The sequence below is a fragment of the Sus scrofa genome, chromosome 4 (assembly GCF_000003025.6).
Source record: "Sus scrofa isolate TJ Tabasco breed Duroc chromosome 4, Sscrofa11.1, whole genome shotgun sequence".
Taxonomy (NCBI): Eukaryota; Metazoa; Chordata; class Mammalia; order Artiodactyla; family Suidae; genus Sus; species Sus scrofa.
Genome location: NC_010446.5, coordinates 123,561,881 through 123,588,839, shown reverse-complemented (window position 1 = coordinate 123,588,839; position 26,959 = coordinate 123,561,881). Strand labels below are relative to the sequence as shown.

At 48.8% G+C, this 26,959-nt stretch overlaps 1 protein-coding gene across 4 annotated transcripts in view; it reads right to left on the bottom strand.

Annotated features, from left to right (window-relative positions):
• The window catches only part of BCAR3 (breast cancer anti-estrogen resistance 3), a 226,033-nt gene that overhangs the window by 77,764 nt on the left and 121,310 nt on the right, over nt 1–26,959 (bottom strand). For all 4 annotated transcript variants that reach the window (XM_003125890.6, XM_005663658.3, XM_021090185.1 and 1 more), the window contains one exon: nt 2,319–2,358. In XM_003125890.6, coding sequence (XP_003125938.5) covers nt 2,319–2,358 — 40 coding nt within the window. The remainder of the gene's footprint in view (nt 1–2,318; nt 2,359–26,959) is intronic.

Genomic DNA, 26,959 nt, shown 5'->3' with positions numbered 1-26,959 from the left:
CTCTGCTTCTGCGGCCCAGACGAGACTCGGTCAGAGATCCAACCGCCCCCACTCTGAGGTTGCAATGAATGACTAAAACTCTGACTTCACCACAAAGGGCCCTAGAAAGTGCAAAAGACCTTACACAGGTTCTCTACTTTTCTCCACGCCCGAGAGGCATTACGTGTGCAATTATCTTCAGCCACCCTCCTCCACGCTCTAGGCACCAGCTGGCACCCATTTCCAAGACCTCCACAGCACGGACAGGTCAGCAGGGCTAAGTCAGACATTCTAGGATGGCCTGAGCTGGCCCGAGACAACTGACATGTGTCCTGGACCCATGACTGGGTCCACTCAGACCTGGAGTCCCAGGGTCCCTATGGCTGTGGTTTCAGAGCTTTAGTGCCCGCGGAGGCAAATGAAAATATCCTACATTCAGTCAACGAATCCCCAAGCCACTGCTCCAAACCAAGGGCAAAGCGAGAAAGAAAAAAAAAAATATATGGAATGCATTTAGGAGGAAGACGGAGATTTCATCTATAAAGTTCTGACCAGATTCGGATGAGGTTGGGAGCAGAGAGTCCCCTTCAGCACAGGGGGGAGCCCTGAAAAGAAGCGCCCCCACCCCGAGCCACCAAGAGCATTTCTATCACTGCCAGGGAAGGCGGGGAGCCCGGCCACTGACAACAGCACCCCTTCTTCTCAGCCTGCCTGACAGCTCACAATGACCGATATTCATGAGTGAGAGGCACTAGCCGAAAAGATATGAAAATGAGTCCTTCCAAGCCCCTGCTCAGCTTTAGAGTGCCTCACTGGATTTTCTTAGGAGGCTTGGGCTTTAATAAAATAAAAAACTGAGTTATGGAGTCAGGGGCAGGGGCTGCCAGTTTCTGGAACGTGGCATGGAGTCAGTTCTAAAGGGTGGCTGTGATTTATACACTGTATAATGCTAGGGCACAGTCTTAATGTTACGGTCAAGTCGAATCACAGTCTAGTGAATAGCATCCCCTAATGCTTCGTGGGGCACAACCTGCACAAAAACATACACGGCACATCAGGAGGGAGGTACACACATCGCTTGTCAGTCTCTGACCGGGTTCTGCCCGGCGCCACGGCTGCCTTCCGACAACACACTTGCTGCAAACTCAAACTACAGTTCAGACAGAGCCTGGGAAGAAGGGAAAAAATAAAACCCGCCTCCATTCCAACAGACTTTATCATGACTGTCTCAAGAGACCGCGTGAGTCTACTAGAAGATTCTCCTCTAGTACAAGCTTGAGACTTTCCATTCTTTGATCTAATGGGAAGAAGTGCCAGAACCCTGGGCGGGCAGAGTCCCGGGCACACGAACAAGCAACAGGTCTGAATACTCTGAAACCGAGATGCTGACCTTGGAATAACGAGGACAAAGGGTGGCTGCTAGGAGGCAAGCACCCTAAATCCTCACTTGTGCCATGATGTCCCCTAAAAATTAATGCTGTATTTTGCCATAACAAATCAGAGTTCTCCTGTAGTAGGTACCGGACGTCATTACAGTTCTCAAAAATAAATTAAAAAGTAAAAAAATATATACACCTGAAAAATGGGAGGGGGGACAGAAGGAAGAAAGGAAAAGCGTCTTTTCTTTCTACGCAGAAGGAAAACCTTGTTAGAAGCGTGGAGTATTTAGACGCACAGAATTATCAGCCCCACTGGAAAGCATGTCATTACCTGGTCAGGGTTCCACACTAGCCACTGGAAGCGGGTGGCTGCTGAAATGGGAAGGATGGCTCGGAACACCTCAGGGATCCTTCGGTCCTCCACTGAGGGTAAACACAAGTGCACGACCCCTCGCCCGCCCTTCCAACATCCAAAAGCTCAGAAAACTGAACATTGTAACTCATTTGGCTGCAGAACAAATTTGAGCTCCTTTGGGTGGCAAACCATGGACCTGACCTCCATAAAATCATCTGTCGTCTATTTATTCCACCCTGGGTGACGGTGCTTACATGTCGCTGCTGAAATACTGAAGTGGATGATGGGAGGTTGATCCTAGAGCCCTTTGGGGGTATGCTGTCTATGTACCATATTACCTTCCTAAAAAAAGTCTGAATTTTTAAAACACATCTGGCCCCCAGGGTTTCCGATAAGGGTAAAACGTTTGTAAACTTATGACAGGGTGACAGAAGAGCCCTGCAAAGAGCACTAGAGGCCCAAGAGAATTAAATTACATCCTGGTTGTTTGAATCTAACCCGTTTCCTCCGCAAGTCAGACCATAACATTATTTGGGAATGCCGTGTCAGAAATGGGCAATCTGTTCCCACAGGACCTGGCCACAGGGTACATTCTGGCTTCATACCTTCACGTATTCCAGAGTTGGGTCCAGAAGATGCTGGTCCCTGAAAAGAGAAAATGCGAATATGAGCACAACTGGGAACGATGCAGTCCTACACTAAGATGAATCCGAGGTCATTTCACCCGATGCACCCACATTGTCAAGAGGGACCCCCTCCCAGACAATCCCACAGCAGACAGATAAGGAAGTTAGATTCCTATGCCGTGTGTGTTGGGCGGGGGTGGGGGGGAACACCGCCATGTGCTCAGTCTGGCAGCTCCACATGTTTTCCGGTCAAGTTCAAGCTCCTACTGTTAGGCTCTATGCGGTAATTCTAAATTCACTTGAGCATAAAAATTACCCCAAACGTCTGAAGCAAAGAGCCCTGAGGGAGACAGAGATGGGCAGGACGCAGGGCTGGATGCCCAAACGTGCAGGCTTTTGGACCAGGCCGCTGGGTCCCGCCCACTCTGAGGTTCGGGTAGGTAGAGCCGCTGCCCAAGGTCACCCAGCAGGCGGCCGAGGGAGTTTTGAACCCAGCTCTGCTTCTAAACCATCTTTCTCTTCCGTTGTCAGGCTGAGGAATTCATCCTAATTTCCTCTGGTGCAGTGTTTTCCTCTCCCCATCAAATGTCTGCTCGTGTCGATCACGCCCCTATGTTAGCATTAAGCAGACAACTCAAAGGAAAGAGCAGCCGTGGCACCGAGGAGGCTGGCTTATTACGGCGGAGGAGGATCTAGGGCAGAGCGGGTGGGGGGGACGTGAGAGCAGTTTTCAGGGCTGGCGGAGGTACAGCGAGGTGCTCCCTCCGTGAGGACGAGGACGGGAAAAGCCAGCTGCCTTCAGAGACTTAAACTTCCCCAAAATCAACACATCCCGTGCAGAGACAAGATCATTTTTTAAAGGACAGAATGGCTCTGAAGCCTGTAGGAGCAGGATTCTCAAGGAGGAGGGGGGTCAGTACCTCTACAGAAAGGACAGGTCCCTCAAGAGGCGGGGCATCCGGACCCCTCCCCAATAAGCAGCCACCTCTGCAAGGGGGAGCTCAATCCCAGACTGGGGCGGGGGAGGGGGGCTTGGACGCTTCCGTCCATGGGGAGACCCCCACCACCACCAGAGACCACAGCCCGTCTCCCTGAACAGGGCCACCAAGACCCCTGGCTAGGGTGGAAGGAATAGACCAAGCCGCTCAGGAGCAGGACCGCTGGGGGTGAAATGGATCCCACCCCCAAGGAAGTTCTTGGACTGGTCTGACTGTCCACTTACGGCTGCACACGGCGCATGCGCGCGGAGGACGCCTTGCCTCCCAGACGCTTTTTTGCGATGTGCAAACAGATCAGGTTGTGATATGAGTCCCTTAGTAAGGCCAGAGGATCCGAGAAGGGCTTAGGCTCACAGTCCCCGTGCATTCGCATCAAAGAGGGGTGTAAATCAGTCTTTCAGAGTCTTAAAAGCGGGCACGCTCTGCCTGCAAGCTGGTGTTTGTTCCCCAAAGGCATCTTTTCCCAAAGCTGTGCGGGTTCACCAGCTCTCTCCTACAGTCTGGACAGCGTGCTGACGCCACCAGCCTTTCGACCATGGCACCACCTCGCTAGTGATGAAAACTTTGTCGGCCAGCCTTTGGCCCTGCTCCCCTTGAAGTTCGCAAACTCCTGGTTTTCTGCTGAATTGACATTTCAGGTTTACAGGCATCTGTCCTTACGCTAATCATCTGGCCTCGTGGTCTGGCCCCCAGATGCAGAAAGACTTGAGAACCACTGAAATGCTGTTTCTCATCTTCAGATTTCTATTCCTACGTAGGTTCCAAAATGCGCATCATATACGTTCATATACATATGTCTTCATGCGTGGATACAGTGTAAGCGTGTGCTGTTTAAATCAATGATTTGGTGTCGGAAGCTCCTTCTATTCTAAATAATTGAGGACCCTAAGGAATTTGTCCGTGTGGGTTATAACTACTGATTACGGATATTAGAATTTACAACAGCTGTTTGAAACATTAATTCATATTTTAAAAGTAAACCTGTTATGTTTACATAAACATTTTTATTAAAAAAAAGGTACGTTTTTCACAGTACGAATTTAGTAAGGAGACTGACATTGTCTCACATTTTTTCAAATCTTTTTACTGTCAGGCTTCATAGAAAACAGGTAAACACTCATACCTACCTATGCCTTCGGTATGTTGTGATGTGTCTTGATTGCAGTAAAAGAATAAAATCCATCCTTACAGAGTTGTGTAATTGGAAAGTGAGGGGTATTTTAACAGACTTTTCAAATAATTATGGGCGTTCTACTTTGATAACATACCCAGACTCGACTAGTGGTAGTTTCTTTAAGGGTAGCTGGGATGTGGACTCTGAAGCCATCTCTCTTACTCTTTTGCATTTGTCTTGTTCTTTGAATGGACTTTCTTTTTTTTTTTTATTTTTTGTCTTTTTGCTATTTCTTTGGGCCTCTCTCACAGCATATGGAGGTTCCCAGGCTAGGGGTCGAATCGGAGCTGTAGCCCCCCGCCTACGCCAGAGCCACAGTAATGCAGGATCTGAGCCGCGTCTGCAACCTACACCACAGCTCATGGCAACGCCAGATCGTTAACCCACTGAGCAAGGGCAGGGACCGAACCCTCAACCTCATGGTTCCTAGTCGGATTCGTTAACCACTGCGCCACCACGGGAACTCCTGAATGGACTTTCTGTCCATGTGCGATTCCATGATTCCATAACCACTATTCTGGAAAATGCTGGTTCACTAAGTTATGCAGATCTGCCAAATATTGACCCATTTCCTTATAATGCGAAAAACATATTTGTTAATAACTTCACTGACCTCATCAGAAATTACTAGGTCTTGGGAACTGTCAAGCTCACGGTAGAGGATGCAAATCTTTTAAAATTTTAACTTCACAGTAACATGGATGGACCTAGAATCTATCATGCTAAGTGAAGTTAGACAGTGAAAGACAAACACGTGATATCACCTACATGTGGAATCTTAAAAAAAAAAGAAAAAAGAAAGAAAGAAAAAAGGTTGCAAATGCAGAACAGAAGCAGACTCACAGACTTTGAAAAATTTACGGTTACCGAAGGGGACAGGTTGGGGGTGGGGAGGAATGGACTGGGGGTTTGGGGACTGGCAGGTGCACACGGAGGTATTCCGTAATGACTGGCCAACAGGGACCCTCTGTATAGCACAGAAAACTCTCCCCAGTATGCTGTCATCATCTACGTGGGAAAAGAATCAGAGAGAATGGATGTGTGTATGTGTGTGCCTGGGTCACTTTGTGGTACAGCAGACATTATCACCGCCTTGTAAGTTATACGTTCATAAAACTTAAAAAAATAAAATAAAATCCAACTTTCACTTAAAAGTTGGAATTTTTTCATTGGCAACTAAGGTTGTGTCAAATATTTTCCTAAAGCTTCATTTCATTCATTTTGCAGGAAGTATCTGCCAAATACCAAGACGGCATCGTCATGATCGACAATTTTAACTCAAATTTCATTCTTTTGGGACATTCTTTTTAGAGGTTTGTCCAGGATCTGCTCTTCTCACCAGACTGAGCTGTAAAGGTCCTTTCCCGATTCCCTTTTGAAAGCTGAGACCTTCCGCTCCCTGGTTGTTCTCTCAGGGTCCACCCCTCAACTCTCCTGGGAAGGGGGTGGGATAACCAAGCCGGATCCGGCCAGACACTGTGCCTGGGGGGGTCCCTGAGGCAGGGTCCTCACTCAGAGATGAGGTCACCTCAAGGCGGGGTGGCCTGTGTGAGACAGGCAGGGATCTGGGACCCTATCCTGCCGCACTTGCTGGACAAACATCTCCAGCAACAGAATGCAAAGAAACCATAAAGGACCAAAAATAACCACACGCAGGCACAGTTGGGGCAAATTATGAACAACCAGATACAAAAGGGCCAAAATCATGGCCATGGAGAACAGACTTGTGGTTGCCCAGGGGAAGGGGAGGGAGGGGGAGGGGCTGGGAACGGGGGTTAATAGATGCGAACTATTGCCTTTGGAATGGACAAGCAATGGGATCCTGCTGTATAGCACTGGGAACTATATCCAGTCAGTTGCGATGGAGCCTGATAATGTGAGAAAAAGAATGTACACATGTATGTGTGACTGGGTCACCTTGCTGCACAGTAGAAAATTGACAGAAGACTGAAAACCAAGTTATAATGAAAAAACATAAAAATTATAAAAAAAGAAAAAACATAAAAGGTCAAAACTGGAGTTCCCGCTGTGGCCCAGTGGGCTAAGGATCCAACTGCCGTACCTCGAGTTGCTGCGGAAGCAAGGGTATGATCCCTGGCCAGAGAGCTTCCATGTGCTGCGGGTGCAGCCAAATTAAAAAAAAAAAAAAAAAAAAAAAGCCACAACTCAACTGCCACTTCTGAGGTGCCAGGGGCAAAAGCACATGATCCTGCACAACAGCAGCACCAAGGGGGCAGGCAGATCACTCAGGGTGCCCCTCTGGCCTGACCCACTGATCTGCCCCAACCCTCACCCCTTCTAGGGACCAGCTCACCCCCGCCAGCGGAGCAAAAGCAAGGGCACCTGTCTGGTTTAGGTCCCCACCCTGCAGCACCAGTTCCGATAAAGCCTTGCCTGAATTCCTCCCCCAGCATCCTCTACCCATTCCTATCGATTAAAGAGTCCAAGGAGCCAGGTCAGGAGCACCCACGTGCTCCCCCTCATCCTGCTCCCCAGAGAGCACCTGAGAGCCGGGAGTGTTTTCCCAAACGTCCCCCAGCCTGATGAACAGGCGCCCGAGTTCCTTTTTGATCCTTCGCTGCACACAATTTTGCTGGCAGAAGAGAAGGAAAGCAGGAGTTGCTGTTTAGGGATAAAAGTGAAGTCCCCTCTCTGTTCAACCCCTCAGCGAACTCTGCTAAGGGCCCTGTTCATTCTGTCCCCAGAGCACAGGGAAATCCAAGTTCTTTTTTTTTTTTTTTTTTCTTTTTGCCTTTTCTAGGGCCGCTCCCGCGGCATATGGAGGTTCCCAGGCTAGGGGTCCAATTGGAGCTGTAGCCACCAGCCTACACCAGAGCCACAGCAACTCAGGATCCGAGCCGTGTCTGCAACCTACACCACAGCTCATGGCAACACCAGATCCTTAACCCACTGAGCAAGGCCAGAGATCGAACCTGCAACCTCGTGGTTCTTAGATTCGTTAACCACTGCGCCACGACCGGAACTCCTGAAATCCAAGTCTTGTTCAGCTCTCCGAGGGGCACCCCAGTGGATCCCTGTATCCTTCTGCACATCCTTTTTAGAGACGCACGGGAGAAAGGACAGGGAGAGTGAGATAAAACTGAGCGTGTTACAAATCCCAAACCTGTAAGAACCATTGCCTTGAACCAAATTAAAATTATATGTAAATGCAGAAGTGCTATGTGTCTTTTCTCAGCCAGCTTAACCCTAACCCATCTAACTAGAAAGAAGACATGAACTAGAAAACAGCAGTTGGCCCTGTAGCCCAAGCCTCTAAATTGAGCTAGAATATCCAATTATTCATACAAGACTGTGCAGCAAACGCTCCTTAAGCCACATCTTTATATTCTCCAACCGAGATCACTAGAAAACAAACAGAGAAACTTGGCAATATAGATGAAACATTTTTAAATTATTTTTCCCTTTTTTTGCATAGGCCAATTATGAATCTCCACCCATTCATGGGTTCATAGCACCGTGAACCCACAGGGCTGTGTGCAACTCTCTTGACCACTGGAAGGCCTGGCAGGCACCACGGCCCCTCTGCCGGGCATGCTGCCCTGCAGAGCATCGTCCACAGACCGCAGGAAAGCAGCAGGATGAAACTGAACCCTCTTGTTATTCTGCTCTTGAGTGTATTAAGGTTTAAATAACATCTCTGTGTTTATTCCAGTTCGATCATTCTTTCCAGCGTCCTGCTTTCTTAAGTTGACTCTGAGGGATGCTGAGCTGGAAGGCATGGAAATGACACACACATTTACTCCTTTAGTTTGCTTCTCATCCGTAACCAGGTTAATCATTTCCTCCCTCTTAAAAAGACACTTGATCCGTAAGAGTTTGCCATGTTGGGTTAAGAGGTTCTCCGTCTTGAATACAGAAATAAAATTTCACTAACACAGATCTTTTCTGAGCAGTTCTGAAGACAGAAGGGGGTAGAAACACCCTCTGTCTGCCTTAAATTAGAGGCTGTTTTAAGCAAACAGATGTTTACTTATTTAAATATTGTACAATACATTAATGGCTGGCGCTGTTGCCGCACAAATGTCCTTTGGGCTCTAACATAAAAAGGGATCATTTGCAACTAACACGATTCGTTCATACAAGGCGGGGATATGGCAGAAACTGGATCCAGCTATTCCAGACTGAGGAGGATGGAAGCTGCCGAGAAGCCTCACGCCCCTAGTGATGTGCAGAGGTGGTACCCTTCCGCTGTGTTTGCCTGCCGGTTCACTGGATGTGTATTTATTTTCACGGGGTCTCTCCCTCTACAGGGTGAGCGACCCCAGCAGTGGTGCGTCTGCTTCATGCCCAGGACCTCCCACAGTTCCTACATTCATCCCACAAGCATTATCAAGCATCTACCGTGTGCTGTGCAGTTGGCCAGACAACGGAAATACAGGAGCCAAAGACAAAGGCCCTGCTTCTAGGGAGGCCGCAGGCAGGTGGTGAAGACAGATGCCCAGGCCCAGTGCCACTCGAGTGAGCGTGTCCCTGGGAGGCAAACACCATGGAGGGGCCTTCAGGTAACATCTGAGCTAATGTTTGAGGGATGAGCAGGGACTTGGCCGGATGAAGAAGCTGGGAGGCAGGGGGTGCTGAGACGTGCCCAGGCTGTGAGAGAAGCGTGTGATGATAGGGCACATGTGGGGACCACAGCGTTGAGGAGTTAATTCCACATGGTCCAGCTGCCATCATCTCTCACCTGGACCCCTGCAATCCCCCGCCCAGCCCTGCACCATCTCAACAATCTCTACACGGCAGCCAGAGGGGTCCTTACTCAGATCATTCTTCTGCTCCAGATCCTGCAACAGCTCCCATCCAGTCCCAGTAAAACCCTTGGAGGCCCTGGCTGATGTGACGCCAGCCAGCTCTCCAATCCCCACAGTGTCAGGCAGGCTTTGAGATCCCTGTCCTCTGGAGAAGCAATCGAACGCTCATCTAGGTAATGCTGTGAAGGGATTCTGCAAATGGTATTAAAGTCCCAAGTCAGCTGACGTTACGATATGGCAATTATCTGAAGGGACCTGGCTTGAAAAGTGAGGGGGGAGTTCCCACTGTGGCTTAGCGGTTAACTGAGCTCGACTAGGATCCGAGAGGATACGGGATCGATCCCTGGCCTCACTCAGTGGGTCAAGGATCCAGCGTTGCCATAAGCTGTGGTGTAGGTTGCAGACAAGGCTTGGATCTGGTGCTACTGTGGCTGTGGTGTAGGCCAGGAGCTGTAGCTCCGATTCGACCCCTAGCCTGGGAATCTCCATGTGCCGTGGATGCCAGCCCTAAAAAAGCAAAAAAAGAAAAAGAGAAAAGGCGCTTTGTGGGCCTGTGATGAGGCCCAAGGCACAGAACCTCAAGCACCTTCTAGGAGATGGGAGCTGCCTCTGGCAGGTGACCGGGACCAGAGACCACAGTCCTACAACCGCAAGGAACTGAATTCTGAATGAGCATGGAAGCAGATTCCTCCACAGAGCCTCGGGTGAGAACACAGCCGCTGACATCCTGAGTGAGACCCTGAGCTGAGAACTCAGCTGAGCCACATGGGATTTTGGGCCTCAGAAACTGCAAGGTAACAAATGGGTGTTAAGTCACTACATCTGTGGTCCCTTGTTCCTCAGCAAAAAATCTGCTCATTGTCTGCTCCGTCCAAGCCCTACTGACTTTTCTTTCTGTTGCTCAAATACGTCAGGCCAGCTCCTGCTTGGCATTTACAGCTCCTTTGCCTGGAAGAGTCTCCCCTCGGATGCTGGAAGGTCACTCCCTCGCATGTCTCGGACGTCACCCCCTTAACCATGGTACTTAAATAAGCAACCCCCCCACCCATCCCCTTGTCTGGCTTCCTTTCTTCCCATATTATCTGATATTATACAAAACGTTTCTTTGCTCATGGCCAGTCTGTTCCCTGGAATATAATCCTGCAGGAGTGGGGCTTTTCTCTTTGTTTTCCCCCCATGCTTTGCACATAACAGTTGCCCAGAATCCATTTGCTAAATTGATGAATAAAAGAACAACTAACAGAAGCACAGGGTTGGGGGAGGCAGCAGGCCTGGTGGGGCAGTGGGAGCTCAGGAAGAAGATGAGCCAGAGCCACATTGCAGGGGGCTTGGATGCCGTGTAAACACGCTTAGACTTTATCTTGAAAGCCGGGGGATTTGCTGAAGGATCTTAAGCTGGAGAATAACCCGAGATTTGTGTTTTAGAAAACTGCCCTGCAGCAGCAGTGTGGAACACAGCTTAGTGGGGGGGCAAAGTGGAGTCAGGAAGACCAGAGGAGATGATGCTGGAGGGGTCTGGGTAAGCGATGACGAGGCCTGGATTAGAGTGATGTGGGTAGGGGATGGTGTCCGGATTTGGGAGATTTTTAGACGTGACAAGAGACAGATCTTGGTAAGTGGGCTGGATTTGGTGGGTAAAGGGGAAGAAAGAGGTAAAGACACTCACTGAAATCGTCCAGAGGGCGCTGCGTGGGTGGTGCTAGCACTCACTCGGCAGGGACTCCCTACATTTGTTAAGCATAAACTCGCAAACATCTTTGCCTCAAGCACTATCTTATACGAACTTTTAAGACTACCAGGATTGGAGTTAATAAGACTTGACTTGGGAGTTCTCGTCATGGCGCAGTGGTTAACAAATCCAACTAGGAACCATGAGGTTGTGGGTTCGATCCCTGGCCTTGCTCAGTGGGTTAAGGATCCGGTGTTGCTGCGAGCTGTGGTGTAGGTTTCAGACATGGCTCGGATCCTGTGTTGCTGTGGCTGTGGCATAGGCTGGTGGCTACAGCTCCAACTAGACCCCTAGCCTGGGAACCTCCATATGCCACAGGAAGCGGCCCTAGAAAAAGCAAAAATCAAAAAAAAAAAAAAAAAAAAAAAAAAAAAAAAGACTTTATCACAAGCCGTGTTCCCTGGTCATCAGTGCACACACGGTTACAGGCATTCAGCTACTGAATGTCTCAAATAAGGTTCCCTTCCGTCTCAACAAATGCATTATTCTCGGGGGTCTTTCACATCCCTAGAATTATGACGCATCAATCTTTCCCTTAAAGTATGATGAAATAATGATCCCTTCACACCAGCAAAAAGAGTTAAACTCCTAGAGGGAAATCACAAATTCTGATGGAAAAAATAATAACAGTCTCCCTAAGAATTTGCAGCCACAGGTCACAGCCTTTGGGATTCAAATTTATATGACCTGCTTTGACAAAAACCACAGCCGGGAAAAAACCAAAGTGTCTGGGTTGGTGGCGCCATTAGGAAGGGAACAATGTAAATCCTTTCTGGAGGAAAAGTTTATCAACAGAAGCCACTCAGGATATCCCCACATTTGGTTAAATATAAATTTCCTTTCAGAAATATGCATATACCATATACACGGGAAAACAGCCCCCATGGCTGAAAGTAAACAGAAGTAACAATAGATCAAGATTCCCCGAAGACTCCAGACATTGGAATTTCAGACGTAAGCAATAAAATAATGATATATGATAGTTTTTAAAAAGATGGAATCAAAGAGTAAGAATAAACAGGCAGATATTAAACTAATCTAACTTAGAAATAAAAATCACATTGATCAAAATACCTAGACATAAATAAATATAATATAAAAATATTCTAAATGTGTTAGACACGACCACAGAAAATATTTATGAATGAAAACAAATACATAAAGAAATTATACAAAAAAGAGCACAGGGAGAAAGATGAAGGAAAATACAAAAGAGACATTGAAAGTAGAATGAGAACGCTTAATTACCTACAACCCGAACTCTAGAAGCAGAGAATTAAGAGAAAGGCAAAGGAGTTCCCGTGGTGGCGAGTGGTTAACGAATCCGACTAGGAACCATGAGGTTGCGGGTTCGGTCCCTGCCCTTGCTCAGTGGGTTAACGATCCGGCATTGCCGTGAGCTGTGGTGTAGGTTGCAGACGCGGCTCGGATCCCACGTTGCTGTGGCTCTGGTGTAGGCCGGCAGCTACAGCTCCAATTAGACCCCTAGCCTGGGAACCTACATATGCCGCGGGAGTGGCCCAAGAAATAGCAAAAAGACCAAAAAAAAAAAAAAAAAAAAAAAGAGAGAGAGAGAAAGGCAAAAAGCAATAGTCAAAGAAATCATGAGGGGAATCGTCATTAATCCAAATACTACGTGAAGTCAGGCAGAAAGAGAAAGACAAATACCATATGATGTCACTTATACGTGGAATCTAAAATATGGCAGAGGGACCTGCCTTGTAGCACTGAGAACCATGTCTAGTCACTTATGATGGAGCAAGATAATGGGAGAAAAAAGAATGTATACATGTATGTTTAACTGGGTCACCACGCTGTACAGTAGAAAAAAATCGTATTGGGGAAATAACAATAAAAAAATAAAAAAAAAATATGGCATAGGGAGTTCCCATTGCAGCTCAGCAGTAACAAGCCCAACTAGTATCCATGAAGATGCGGGTTTGATCCCTGGCCTCGCTCAGTGGGTTAAGGATCTGGTGTTGCTGTGAGCTGTGGTATAGGTCACAGATGCAGCCTGGAACCCGGGTTGCTGTGGCTGTGGTGTAGGCCAGCACCTGCAGCTCCAACTGGACCCTTCACCCAGGAATTTCCATATGCTGCAGATGTAGTCCTAAAAAAGCAAAAAAAAAAAAAAAAAAAAAAAAAAATGAACTCAATAAAATAAAATATTGTACAAATGAAGCTATCTACAAAACAGAAACAGATTCACAGGCATAGACTTGTGGTGGCCAAGAGGGAGGGGGGAGGGAGCAGGATGGACGGGGAGTTTGGGGTTGGTAGATGCAAACTATGACATTTAGAATGGATAAGTAATGAGGTCCTACTGTACAGAATACAGGGAACTCTATCCAGTCTCTTAGGATAGACCAGGATGGAAGATAGTATGAGAAAAAGAATGTATGTATATGTGCATATGTATATATATATACATGTATGACTGGGTCACTATGCTATACAGTAGAAAAGGACTCAACACTATAAATCGACTATACGCTAATAAAAAATAAATTTAATTTAAAACCTAATGAAAGATACTTTAATGATCATATTCAGGCATCCCATGAGTCCTAAGCAGTACAAACAAAAATATATGCATTGCAATGAAGCTAGAGACCACCAAAACCAAAAAGAAGGTCTGAAAGCAGCACAAGAGCAAAGGCTGCCCTGAGAGCAACGACAATTAGACCAACAGCAGATTTTCATCAGCCAAAAGGGCAAGTGAGGAGCACAAGATGTCTTGCCCAGCAAACTACTGAGAATGAGGGTGAATAAAGACAATCTGAGTCTCTAAAAATAGAGGGGACCCTTCAGGGAGCAGGAACAGAAAGCCAGAAGGACAGCTTGGGATCTAAGACTGAAGGATACACAAAGAAACTGGTGGACATGTCGGCAGCTATAAACCAGCATTGATGGTGTGAAATAAGACGCATGTCTAATCCGTGGAGTTGAAACAGACAGTCAGGTGTTGCCAAGGATGAGCAGAAATTAGGACCCTTGTGCACCGTTCATGGGAATGTGAAATGGGACAGCTGCTGTGGGAAACAGCATGGAGGGCCTTCAAAAAATTAAAACTAGAGTTACCATCTGATCCAAGAAGTCTCCTTCCCTCTAAAGGTGAAGAAGATTTTGAAAAGATATTGCGCACACCTGTTCACAGCAGAATTACGGACAGAATCCGAAAGGTGGACGTAACCCCAACGTCCAGGGAGAGAAGAATGGATCGACTACATGCGGTATACACACAACGTGGAGTATATACCATGGAATAGTATTTGGCCTTAAAAAGCAAGAGGATTCTGACACATGCTGCAATATAGAGGAATCCTGAGGACATTATGTAAGTGAAATACGAGTTCACCTCTCGGAGGCACCCATCGTGTCAAAATCACAGAGACAGTAGAACGGTGGTTGCCGGGGGCGGCAGAGGAAGGAACGAGTTGCTGTTGTTTAACGGGTGTGGCGTTTCAGTTTTGCAAGATGAAAGGCGCTCTGGAGACCGGTTGTACAACAGTGCGAATATACGTAACGTTATTGAACCGTGCCCTTAAATACGGTTAAGATGGTAAATTTTATCGTATGGGTATGTTACCACAATTTAAAAACAAAAAGACAAAGTGAACCACAGGACAACAATGACACACGAGCCAAGTGGAAACTGTCCAAAGCTCACGTCCGACGTCCTGCCCGGCGCAGGAAGAAGGAGAGGTATTGTTCTACTCGACGACGTTGTACGAAGTCACACAAAAGTCGTTTTTAAATAACCCCTAGATGAATAGACTATTTTTAAAAAGACAATTCAAAATAAGGCAACGAACAAAACCCATAGGTTTAAAAAATGCACAAATAATATAGACATACAGAATCAGAGGCAGCTGTAGACCCAGATGCATCACTAAGCGCTGTAGTAACTGTTAACCAGATTAAACTCACAAGGCAGATTTGCACAGCGTCAGACACAGGGCATGTAGGGTGCAGTTAAAGTGGGATTTTGGAGGAAACAAAGAGCCTCCAACGCTTACTTTTAGAAAAGAAATATTGAAATTCATTGTGTAGCTTAAGTTAAGAGAACAGGATAAACATTAAAAAAAGAGAGAGAGAGAGAATAGAGGTGTTCCCGCCATGGCGCAGGGGGTTAAGAATCTGATTGCAGCAGCTCAGGTGGCTCTGGAGGTATGGGTTCGATCCCCGGCCTAGTGCAGTGGGTTAAAAGGACCCAGCACTGCCACAGCTGCCGTGGAGGTCGCAGCTGTGGCTTGGATTCAACCCCTGGCCTGGGAACATCTATAATTTCTACATGCTGGGGTGGGGCCATAAAATTAAAAATTAATGATAATAATAAAATGGAATAGAGATAGAAGAGATTTTTTTTTTTTTTAGAGATACGATTAAGGGAGCAACAAAACTGGTTTTTCAGAAGCCTAATAAAATAAACCTCTGACAGATATGATGGGGGGAGAGGGAAAGAAGACACAAAAGAAGAGAAACGAAGAGGACGCGCTCGTAAACACAGGGAAGAGGAAGAGAATCCTATGAATATCGTCACACAGTGACTTTGAAAGCTTAGGAGCAAATGCATAAACTCCTGGAAAAATAACCCTCCAACAGACTCGACATCTGAATAGTCCTACAACAATTTTACAAATTCAATCAGTTGTTCAGTATCCCCCACAGACCTCGCTGGTTTCTCTACCCAGCAAGTTCTGCCAAACTTTGGAATTTTATTTATTTATTTATATTTATTTATTTATTTATTTATTGTCTTTTTGCCATTTCTTGGGCCGCTCCCGTGGCATATGGAGGTTCCCAGGCTAGGGGTCGAAAGGGAGCTGTAGCCACCGGCCTACGCCACAGCCACAGCAACACCAGATCCGAGCCACATCTGTGACCTACACCACAGCTCACGGCAACGCCAGATCCCCAACCCACTGAGCAAGGCCAGGGATCAAACCCACAACCTCATGGTTCCTATAGGATTCATGAATCACCGAGCCACGACGGGAACTCCACACTTTGGAATTTTTTATTTGAAAATTCCATAAGTACTTCAAGAGGCCTGAAAAAGAGGATATTATACCTTTGATACCAAAAGCACACACAATAACAGAAAAAAAGCATAGGCTAATCTCACACATGAATAGATATGAAAAAATCCTAAACAAAACAACTGACAAACCAAATCCAAGAATGTATAAAAATACATCATAATCAAATTAGGTTGACTCCAGGATACATGGTCAGTTTAACATGAGAAAATCTATTATACAATTCACCACGTTCACACTGAAGGATTAAAGGAGAGAAATCTTTCTGGGCAACTAGTTGATGGGCGGGGGAGGGATTTTTAAAAATATCATCTTTTCATGATCTCAGCAGGGAAAGAGCTAACTCTTCACGGACTAGAAATAAAAAAGGAAAGCATAGCTACCACAAAACCTCATTCTTAATGGAGAAGTATTAGAATCATGACTAAAATCAATCCATCAAAAACAAGACAAGGATGCTCGCTATTACTGCTTCTGTGCGCCACTGACCTGGAGGGCCCAGTCAGCACAGTTAAACACGCAAAAGAAAGAAAATGTGTATGAATTGGAAAAGGGAGATCAAAATTATCATGATTCATAAATGATGACTGCATAACACCCAAAGAATCTATACAGAGCTTTTACGTACTGCGAGTTCCCTGGATACGAAAGCGCTATGGAAAATAACCTTCAACTGCAAACTTACTGAGGTCAGGGGCTAGAAGGCTTCTGTGTCTGCGAAGGAATTCTTGCTTGTGAGTGTTTATCCACCACAAATGAACTCATTCCTAGAACCCTTAACCAAAATGCGATCCCAAAAGACTCAAGACACGTGACACCAGTAGGTGCCTCTCTGTTTAGGTATAGCAGTGAGGCCAAGGAGGACCAACACTGCAGCCTTGGGATGGGTTAGTTTACCGTTCTTAACCAACCCGTGTCCCAGGGCATGTCAACTATCTGGAAACGTGAACCCAAGCACCAGGAAGTTGGCCCTTCACTGGCAACCCCAGCCTCTTGCCTGCGGACGCGGTCTTGGATCCTAGAGCCGTCAACCCCCTTTGTTCTCCAGCACAGGGCTCTACCGCCCCCTCAACATCTTGGGGAGATACGGGGATGGAGGAATGGGAGGAGGAAGAGACAGCAACAGGCTTTGATTCTACAAAGACTCTGCTTCCACTGGATGGGACGCCTGACTAGACCACATGTTCTTTTGGGCCAGAACACATAGGAGAGTCTAGCATTCTCAGATTATAATTTAGTAGATGATACCCAGGATTCTAAAGCCTTACCCATCTCCCCAGCCTCATCTCCTCACTTTGCTCCTATCATTCCAACACATCCAGACTGTCTGGAACTCCCTGCACCAAGAAGCCCAGAGTCCTCATCAGCTTCCTATTGATTCCCTCCTTCTGCCCCATCCCCCTCCCCTCACTCCGCTAAACTTAGAGCATCAGGCACATCTGCTCAGCACTCATTGTCCACGCCTTCTGAAACTTCAGTATAACAAATAATTAGAAGTCAACGTGGTATGTGTAGTCCTGTCAATCTCCCTGCAAACAGGGACCACATTTGATTTTATTCGCCTCTGTATCCCCAAAGCACAGCTGCCCAGTCAACGCTGGTTTGAAAGAATGAATGGGGGTGTGTGCGTGTGTATGCGTTCTCTCAGCTGCACAAGAGATCCAAACTCTAACCCTCCCTCCCACAACACTGCACGGTTCCCGGAGGGAAGAAGAGCATCGCGCGGGAGGGGGGCACGAGGGAGATGCCATTCTTGGACGGATGGGCCTCCCCACGAAGGAGAGAGTGTGGCCCCCAGGCCTGTGAGTGACCCGCGATGGCCTCAGACAGAACTCCCTCAGCAACGGGATGTCGCTGCGGCCAGGGCAGCGCCTGGCTTCCCTGCCCCGCCGAGACTAGCTGGTTTCAAAGTGGTCCTGAGCAGTTGGCTGTTCCAGCTGAAAAACGCATCTCTCTGGACACTTCGAAATGTCAGGGAGGAAGTTCACCAGGGAGATCGCCAAGAGGACACAGAGGGTACCCACCGCGCCATTTCCAGCTGTTCATGAGAAAATGAAGAAAGAGACGCTGGAAACGGGGCTGGCCTGGTGAGTGGAGAAATGACACCACTTGGGAAAATACCAGCTAGTGAGAAGATGGACAGCTTCTCTACTGATACTGGGAATCACATGAAAGTCCCAATAAAAAGCTATTTTCTCACGCTAGGTGGGGGCATATTATGTGCATAGCCTTTGCTAACTAAACTAGTGTTAGCTTGTCAACACTGTAAATCTTCAAAAAAAAACATCACCCAAAAAGCCAATTACGGTATTAACTATAAATTAAAATATGCACATACTTGTGCTTAAAAAGGGGATGTAGCTTTAAAAATAGAGACTGCCTCTAAATGTACACTTAAGAAGATGTATTCTGTTTCATCATCTTGCAAAAAATAAGAAATTTACTTTCTCAAATCTCACGACCTATATTTCTTCACTTAATGTGTCCAAATGGGCACCCCAGTTGTTGGCAGGATTAAGATTGGTGCTTATTTTAGATTCTCCTCCCAGGGTTAAGACATGATGTAACGAGTTCCTTTTCACTAACACAAAGCACCACAGGAGTATTCTGTAGTGATTAAACCAACAGATCCGCTTTAGAGCAGAGAAGTGGTGTGGACAGAAGCTCGCCCCTGTGCAGTGGGGGAATTCCTCTTCCATTTCTGATGTCTAGACCTAAAAACAAGTCACCAGATGGGACCTGGGCGGCCAAGTGTGACCACCTCCCTCGGCCTGGTTATCAAACTTCCGTGAACGCTGCTAAAATCATATTAACTTCGTTGACAATCAGAGCACGCTGCTGACTCATTCTGAGGCTGCAGTTACCTACATCCCGGAATAGGTTTTCACATGTGGCTCTTTAGCCAAACCTCATACTTTGACTTGGTTTTTGGACTCTAGGGTCAGTCTTTTTCTCTCCCCGTAGTTTTTTCCAGTTCGCTTTGGTCTGTTGTTTTGAAATGTCCCGATCTTTTTTTTTGGATCTCACATCTATCATTTTGACATATTAATTATTCCTCCAGTTTCCTACCATCCACCAGCATGATCTTTCTGTCGGCATTACTGAAAGCTATTTGAAAGCTGGCTAGAATGGGGCTAAGGACCCAGCCTACGGCGTGCGTCCTGCACGGTCACCTAACCTGAATCTCTCTCGCACCAAGGATGTCAGGGATGACACAGTCATTTGCACACACACCTTCTCAGCTCTCCTCTCGCCTCCCAGGAAGGGAAGCTCATCTAGTGAGACCTGCTTGTGGCAAAGCCCTGCTCATTACTAATGGTTGCTGCTTCCTTCAGCAAGTATTCGAAACTCACTGTCCTAATAATCCTTTTGAGAAGATTTCCTGAGAGAGAGGTCAATCTTACCATTTTACAGATGAATTTTACCTCCCTAGATCCATTTTTGAAATTAAAATACTTCTCAGGAGTTCCTGTTGTGGTCAGCGGGTTACAAGCCGGATTAACATCCATGAGGACGTGGGTCTGATCCCTGGCCTCACTCAGTGGGTTAAGGATCAAGCAGCAGTGTAGGTCCCAGACGAGGCTCAGAAGGCGGGTGGCTGCAGCTCCCATTCGACCCCTAGCCTGGGAATTTCCTATGCTGCAGGTGCAGCCCTAAAAAAAAAAAAAAAAAAAAAAACACACACCAAAAAAACCCCCGAAAAACAAAACTTCTCTAATAGCATCACTTCTGTAGCTCTTGGTAATACCATCGCTTCCTCAATGACATGCTGCTTTGATGGTCTCAGCCTCAGGCTCCTGCTGGCCTCCTGGGCCCTGGGGCTTCCCCTCACTTGGTGGCATTAGAGCCTCTTGTCGTGGACTCGTCTCCTCTCTTCCGTCCCCTCTCTCCTACCCATTCCAATCAGAGAAGTCATTTCCTGGACAGAAAAACAGCAAGCTGAACAGAAGCTCAGCCCTTTGGCTTCTTGCACTCCCCCGCTTTGGTTTTATTATTCCAAACATAAATGCTGAAAGCGCTTTTTGTTACCCGCAGCATTTTTCACAAGCCTATGCTCACCCTGCACCCCAGTGCTTTCTCAGCCCAGAGCCATTCTCCATGGGCTTCGGGTGCACGGCCGAAATTTCCTGGGTCTGGGTCTGAGGCCAGAGCAGCATGGAGGAGGTGGCGGCAGAGAGAAGGCAGGCCCGGAGGGAAGGGTTACCTGGAAAGCACAACCTGCCATCACCTGGTCCAGGAGAAAAAGTAAGTTACTGGGAAGATGTTAAGGTCAGAGGTCAAGGAAAGCCGAATCCCTTAGGGAACTGGCGGAGTGATGGAGGGGCCGACAGCGAGGGGAAGCCGGCAGCAAAGAGGAAACAGGCACAGGTGAGCTCGGATGGTTCACAACCCGCAGCCCCTTCTCCCAGGGCCATGGCTTCGCAACCACACAAACGCCCCAGGCTGTCTGTGTCTCCGGCCACACAGATGCTCAATGTACTTGAGACTGAATTCATCAGATGGGCCCCAGCACCTCACACCACACCTGGGCGATGCCGCGGATGGGTCCGTCCAGGTGGGGACCACCTTGCTACACATCCTTAACCACGGGCTACCTGGAGGGTCACTGACCTGTTCCTCCTTCCAACTGTGGTCGGCCTGTTGCTGTCAGTTGTCCTGAACTGTGTGTCCCCTTCAAAGCATCAAGCCCTGCGCTTCTCTGTATCATCCCCTCAGCCTGGGGGCTCCTTCCTCCGACCGCCCAGGGAGACTCTAGCTGAGGACACAACCCCTTCCTTGGCTCTCAGAGGGCCCAAGGCCCAGCTGCCTCTCAAACTCCTGTTTCCTTTCCCGCTTCCATGAGTCAGTTTCTATCTCATCTGAAACGACAGCAATGCCTGATGAATGTGCCCATGACACGTACTGAAAGAATGGCAATTAAACCACCGCCTTGGGCAGATCCTCTCCTGCGAAAACCGCACCGCTTATGTATCCTACACATTACACCGCGGTGAGGCCCCACCGAGCTGACACCGAGGGGTACTGCTGGATAAAGACCTGCTGCGGTCCTGGGTTAACTGGTACTCAGCTGAATTCTGGGACCGCGCGACGTGAAAAGCTACTGTTGAAACATTCACTCGGCAGCCGTCCATCAAAGAGAACAGAGTAACAGCGAAAAAATCCGTAGCGAGGCCAGTATGTCTCTTGGCAGGCGCAGAGGGTCTGGCATCAGGGCATCGTCAGGCTTCAGGCTGGCTCAGCCCAAACACAGAGCTTTTGATAAAAGCAGATGCTTTGTTTGGCTGGTATCTATCTATGCTTCCTCCACCCCCACCCTCCCCATCGCCCCACCCCCAGCCATTCCCCCCCTTTAAATTTTTTAATTATAGTTGACTTACAGTGTTCTGTCAATTTCTGCAGTACAGCCAAGTGACGCAGTTACATATACATATATATTATATACACACACATTCTTTTTCTCATATTATCTTCCATCATGTTCTATCAGAAGTGATTAGACACAGTTCCCTGTGCGACACAGCAGGATCTCACTGCTTATCCAGTCCTAATGCAATTGTTGGCATCTACGAACCCCAAACTCCCAGTCCATCCCCTTCTAAAGGAGAGTGTTTGTTTTTTGTTAAGGTTTCATCTCAGTGAGCTCAAAGGCAGGATAAAAACGTGCTGGTTTTGAGCTAATGTCCTCAGGGCCTCTGAAAGGACAGACTTCACTCAGCTGAACACACACAGGCTCACACGCCCTGCACCCCTTTACCGGGGCAGGCACCTTGGAAAAGCAGCCACCACTGCTCCACCAAGAGTCTGAACGCCAACCACAGTCCCCCGGTACCTTCTCTGTCCGCAGAGCTGCAGGCGGACGCCTGGACCCTCGGGGGAAGAACTACGGGCAAAATCACTAGGCTGCTGGCAGAGGCCCACGGGGAGGGCGGCCCCAGGGACACGTCTGCTTTAATCAAATCAGAAGCGTTTTATAAAAGGAATCAAGGAATGAAAAAATGTGCTTTGTTTTACTGCATGCTTAAAAGATTAGACCTTTTCCTATTGAATTTTGTCTCATAAAAAAAAAAAAAAAAAAAAAAAAAAAACCCACCTTCCTGGCAGCCTGCCCCTGCATCATTTCTCTGCTGCCCATCAGAGGCTCAGCCTCCTCTGCTGACGCCCAGGAACGGGGGGATTGTGCTGGGATTCCTCTCCGCTCGGTCCTCGAGGCCCTGCCGGTTAGGCTTCACACAGCTCTCTCCTGCCGACCGGCATCCACTCCAATCCACCCAGACTCCTAACTTTTAGCCCTGACTTCTCTCCACAGCTCCAGGCTCGGAGCACCAGCTGGCTGGCTAACACCTCCACGGAGACGTGGATCCATCTCAGAGTGAGCACACGCCAAACGAAGTCTCCTTCCTCGGTGACCTACCGTCACCTCCTCCTCCCAGGAAAAGGCAAACCCAACACACACACACACACACACACAGCCTTGCTCCTCTCCAACCTTCCCGCCTCCGTGAATGGCCCCACGCACACACTCAGCTACCCGAGCCTGCGTGACTGTCTCTCTCCCTCATCCCACTCCTTCTAACCCTCAGTGAGTCCAGCAGACTCCACCTCCAAAAGAGACCTCAAATCCATCCACCCGCTTTCATCTCTTGCGAGGTCCTAGAGCAGACCCCAGCTGCTCCCAGTCCTTCTGCAGCCGCCTCCTGCCCTCCCTCCAGCTCCTTTCCCGATCAATCACTCCTCCCCAAATCTGCTAAAAACTGGATCAGATCATGCTATTCCTTGGCTGAAAACCCTTTGAGGACTTCCCTTTGCCCTATGGAGAAAATCTAAACCCCTTAGCAAGGTCTAGACCAGTATTGCCCAATAGAAATACAATGTGAGAAACATGTAATTTAAAATTTTCTAGGATTCCCATTGTAGCTCAGCGGTAATGAACCCGACTAATGTCCATAAAGACGCAGGTTCGATCCCTGGCCTCGCTCAGTGGGTTAAGAATCTGTCATTGCCATGAGCTGGGGTGTAGATTGTAGGCATGGATCAGATACCACCTTGCAGTGGCTGTGGCGTAGGGCTGCAGCTACAGCTCTGACTGATTCAGCCCCTAGCTTGGGACCTTCCATATGCCAAAGGTGTGGCCCTTAAAAGCAAAAAAAAAAAAATCTAGAGGCTAGTTGTATGGAAACAAGCGTTACTTAACTTTAATAATATTTTTAACCTAATATTTCCAAAACATTATCAATACATAGCAACCTAAAAATATTGACAAGTATTTTACATTTTCGTTTTATATTCAATCTTCAAAATGTTGCCTCCTGCAGAGGGGCCTCCCCTCCCCCCATCCAAGGAACTCAGGGCTCCCTATGTTCCCTTCTTTGCCTTTTCCGCAGGGATGTACCCATTGATGCCTTTGTCTGCATGCCCCCTAACCTGGGCACTCCCGTTTTAATCCCCACTGAGCACCTGGTACCCAGCAGAATCCTTGGCACGAAACAAGCTCAATGCATGTGCATCGAAGAATAAACAGCGAAGACACTGACATTAAGCACGGGGACAAGCGGACATGGGCTGGACCAGCCCCCCAAAGACAGCCCTGTTTGGGGTCTCAGGACCATGGCACGCTGATCCTTCAATGCACGGTAGGGTTGAAAGACCTGTAAGCGAGCGCGGCAGCCACGACGCGCTGCTGTGGGGCGGCTTAGAGAGCATCCAGGCGGAGGGATTCCAGCCAGGCGCCAGCAACACGTGGGAAACTTTCTCCCACAGAAGCTGCAGGCGCTGAACGTGATCTCAGGTTACACACGAGGGTCAGGGAGCCTCCCAGGAGGAAGGAAGGGCGGAAGCCAGCCTCTGAGCCCCTGTTCCACGCCAGGCCCTGGGCTAGGTGCCCTCACGTGCTATTACATTTGCGCCCCAAGCCACCCTGTGGAGGGCGTGGAGGTTCAGAAAGGCCGAGGAACTTAGCAAGGTCACCGAGCTCCCCGGTCTGGGGGCTGACATCAGCTCCAAGGGCACCAGCAGCTTTCTTTGATAATCCATGGCTCCATTCACATCCTGGCACAAGTGCCAAGGGCCTTCAGGGTCAGGCGTCACGCCGCAGAGTTGGCACGAGAAGAATAAATGGCCACGAGCAGGTGGAAGCTGAGAGCAAGGACGAGACCTGCTCCCCCCAGACTCCTAAGGGTGGCGCCGGCTCAAGAGTGAAAGTCAGAACCTGACCCTCAGTGCGGCCTTCACCTTCAGTGACAGAGCCTCCGCGGCCCGTCTCAGAGGGGCCATTTCCACCGCATTTGATCGTTTACAACTTGCCCTGAGTCCTAATCGGGATCTCCCTGGAGACCGCTCAGTTATGGGACTCGTTCTCTCCTCCTCTCACCTCTTAATATATGTGCGAGTCATTCTGGAAGCAGACACTCGGGGCTGCACGAAGGCTGGTCAACTCGGAGGCATCCTGGGACTTCGATCATTTGTAAATAACAGCACAATCCGGAAGCAGGAATACCTTCAGAGCCGGTGTTTGGGCCCCACAGGAGAGAAAGCCTGAAATCCTGCCTGCCCTCCTGCGGCCAGTCTCTCAGGGCCAGACTTGGTGGTGACAGTATTACAAAGCTGTGAACAGCAGGGTGGCCGCGGCCTGAGGGCTTATCAGCCCTGTGGCTCCAGTCCAGGCCCCAGGAAGGCCTCTCTTTCCCATCAACAAGAGCAGCACAGCTTCTCAGCTCCCATCTTCCAGCCAGGCTGGGATGGCTCCAAATCCATGTGTGATAAGAGCCTGAGTAATTTGTAACTGCAGGGCCTCTTGGGCTTACACTAGGCCGTACCCTTTGTGGAGGGGTGTGAAACACTCAGAGTTTCTGCCTCTTGGGAGGCTGAAAAACCTGACTTTTTTTTCCCCAACAGCATGCAGAAGGCCTGGAAAAACAGGCTTGAGAGCAGGCCTGTCCCGGGTTGGGTGGAGAAGACCCAGCCATTCAACAAGGACCACATTCAGCAATTCTCGCATCATCTTCTTGGTTGCGGTTTGCAATCAGTGGGAAAAAAAAAAAAAAAAAAAAAAAGGCCCTTTAGTTTCCCCAGAACAGCTGAGAATTCACAGATCCCAGCCTTCCGGCTGAAATCATCACAGGGGAGCATTTGGGACGACTGTCCGGCAGCTGAGGGACCCGCAGGCACCTCCTATTCTCTGGGCTCCTCCAACCCTGGAGACTGGTACCAGGTGCCCAGCGGGGGCTGAGCTCATCTCTGACCCAGCTACTCCTGGCCTCGGCACAGCAGAGGCCACCGGGGCCCGGACGGGCACTGTTCCTTGCAGTTTACAAATGCATCCGCGACAGCGGCACGCAAACACTGAGGACAAGATGTAAACCTCAACTTGAAATGTTAAAAGTAAAAATTCAATGCATGGGCTATTACTTATTAGGCACATTCTTGGCTGTGAAGCCACTGTCCTTCTGCTAACTCAATAAATATACCTGCTATGAAAAATAATTAAACGGATTTTTTTCAGTGCTAAACCCAGACAGCAGACGTGTCCGTGCATAAATAAAACTCCGATGTTTGCGTGTGTTCTTCCATGTTGCAGATCGTTCAGATGAACGTCGAGCTAAGGGCCGATTTCTCTGCAGGGCGGGGGTGGGGTGGGGGGAGGACACCTTGCTTTGCTAAGGAGCAATCCATCACTCAGAAAGAGGAACACACCAAACCCTGTTTCAGGTGATGCCACCGACCCAGCCCAGAGTGAGTGAGAGCTTTAATCGGAGCTTAGAGTCTGCATAGCTCTGTGCTTTTCCGCTTCTGCTTCAACTTTCACGTGCTGACACTGGGACATGGTAGGTTCCTTCCTGCCTGGGAAAGGACACGGGGTTTTAACTCGGGATCATGCTGCAGACGTTCTGGCCCCCATCAGTTAAAACACTTGTGACGAGTCAGTCAGCTCCACTCAGGCACATGCATGAAACACGGCATTGTCCAGCCACATGTTCCCACCGCACAAGGGGCAGAAGGAATGAGGCTGCCGGCAGCTGTTCCCAGGAATGCGTGCCTCCCTGTACCCACGGGCAGGAAAAGGACCTGCGGGGACTCCGAGGGCCGATCCTGCAGCTATCCAGTCACAAGGACGTCTCAACAAGAACCCACCCCCTCAGCCCAAGGAAGGTCCGCGGTGCAAACAGAAAGGATGAAGCAAAGGGACACCAGCCCAACAGGGCTCGTGTCAAGAGGAAATCCCGTCTGCAGACCAAAGGCTCCTTCTGTGACATGGAGCCGCACGTTGAGGAGTGCCCGGCTCTGGCTGCCTTTCAAAACCGCAGGTACATCCAAGGGCAGCCAGGAGATGCGGGTCTCGGAACAAGGAGACCGACTCCCCTTCCGGGCCTGCCTCCTGCCGGCTCTCGGTGGCCCAGGTTCTGTCCTCCTCAAGGCGGGGTGCCCGAGACGCTGCAGGGGACTCCGGGGACTGAAGCTTTCCACGTAAGAATGCACTGAGGATGCCCAGCTGGGCCGCCCTGGGAGGAGCAGTGACTGGGGAGGCCCCGCGGGGGTGTCTGGGTCCTGACCCCAGCTCAGCCACCCACCAGGGTCTGATCCTAGGGGCACAACACCCCCCAACCATCTTCTCGGCTGTCACGTTGACAACACGCTGCCGCTACTAAGGGTGAAATCTATGTCCCTTCCACAGGCTGTGATGCTCAAACAAGATTTTTGTCTTTTCTAGGGCCACTCCTGTGGCATATGGAGGTTCCCAGGCTAGGGGTCCCATCGGAGCTGTAGCTGCTGGCCTACACCACAGCCACAGCAACACGGGATCCAAGCCGTGTCTGTGACCCACACCACAGCTCATGGCAACACCGGATCCTTAACCCACTGAGCAAGGCCAGGGATCGAACCTGTAACCTCAAGGTTCCTAGTCGGATTCAT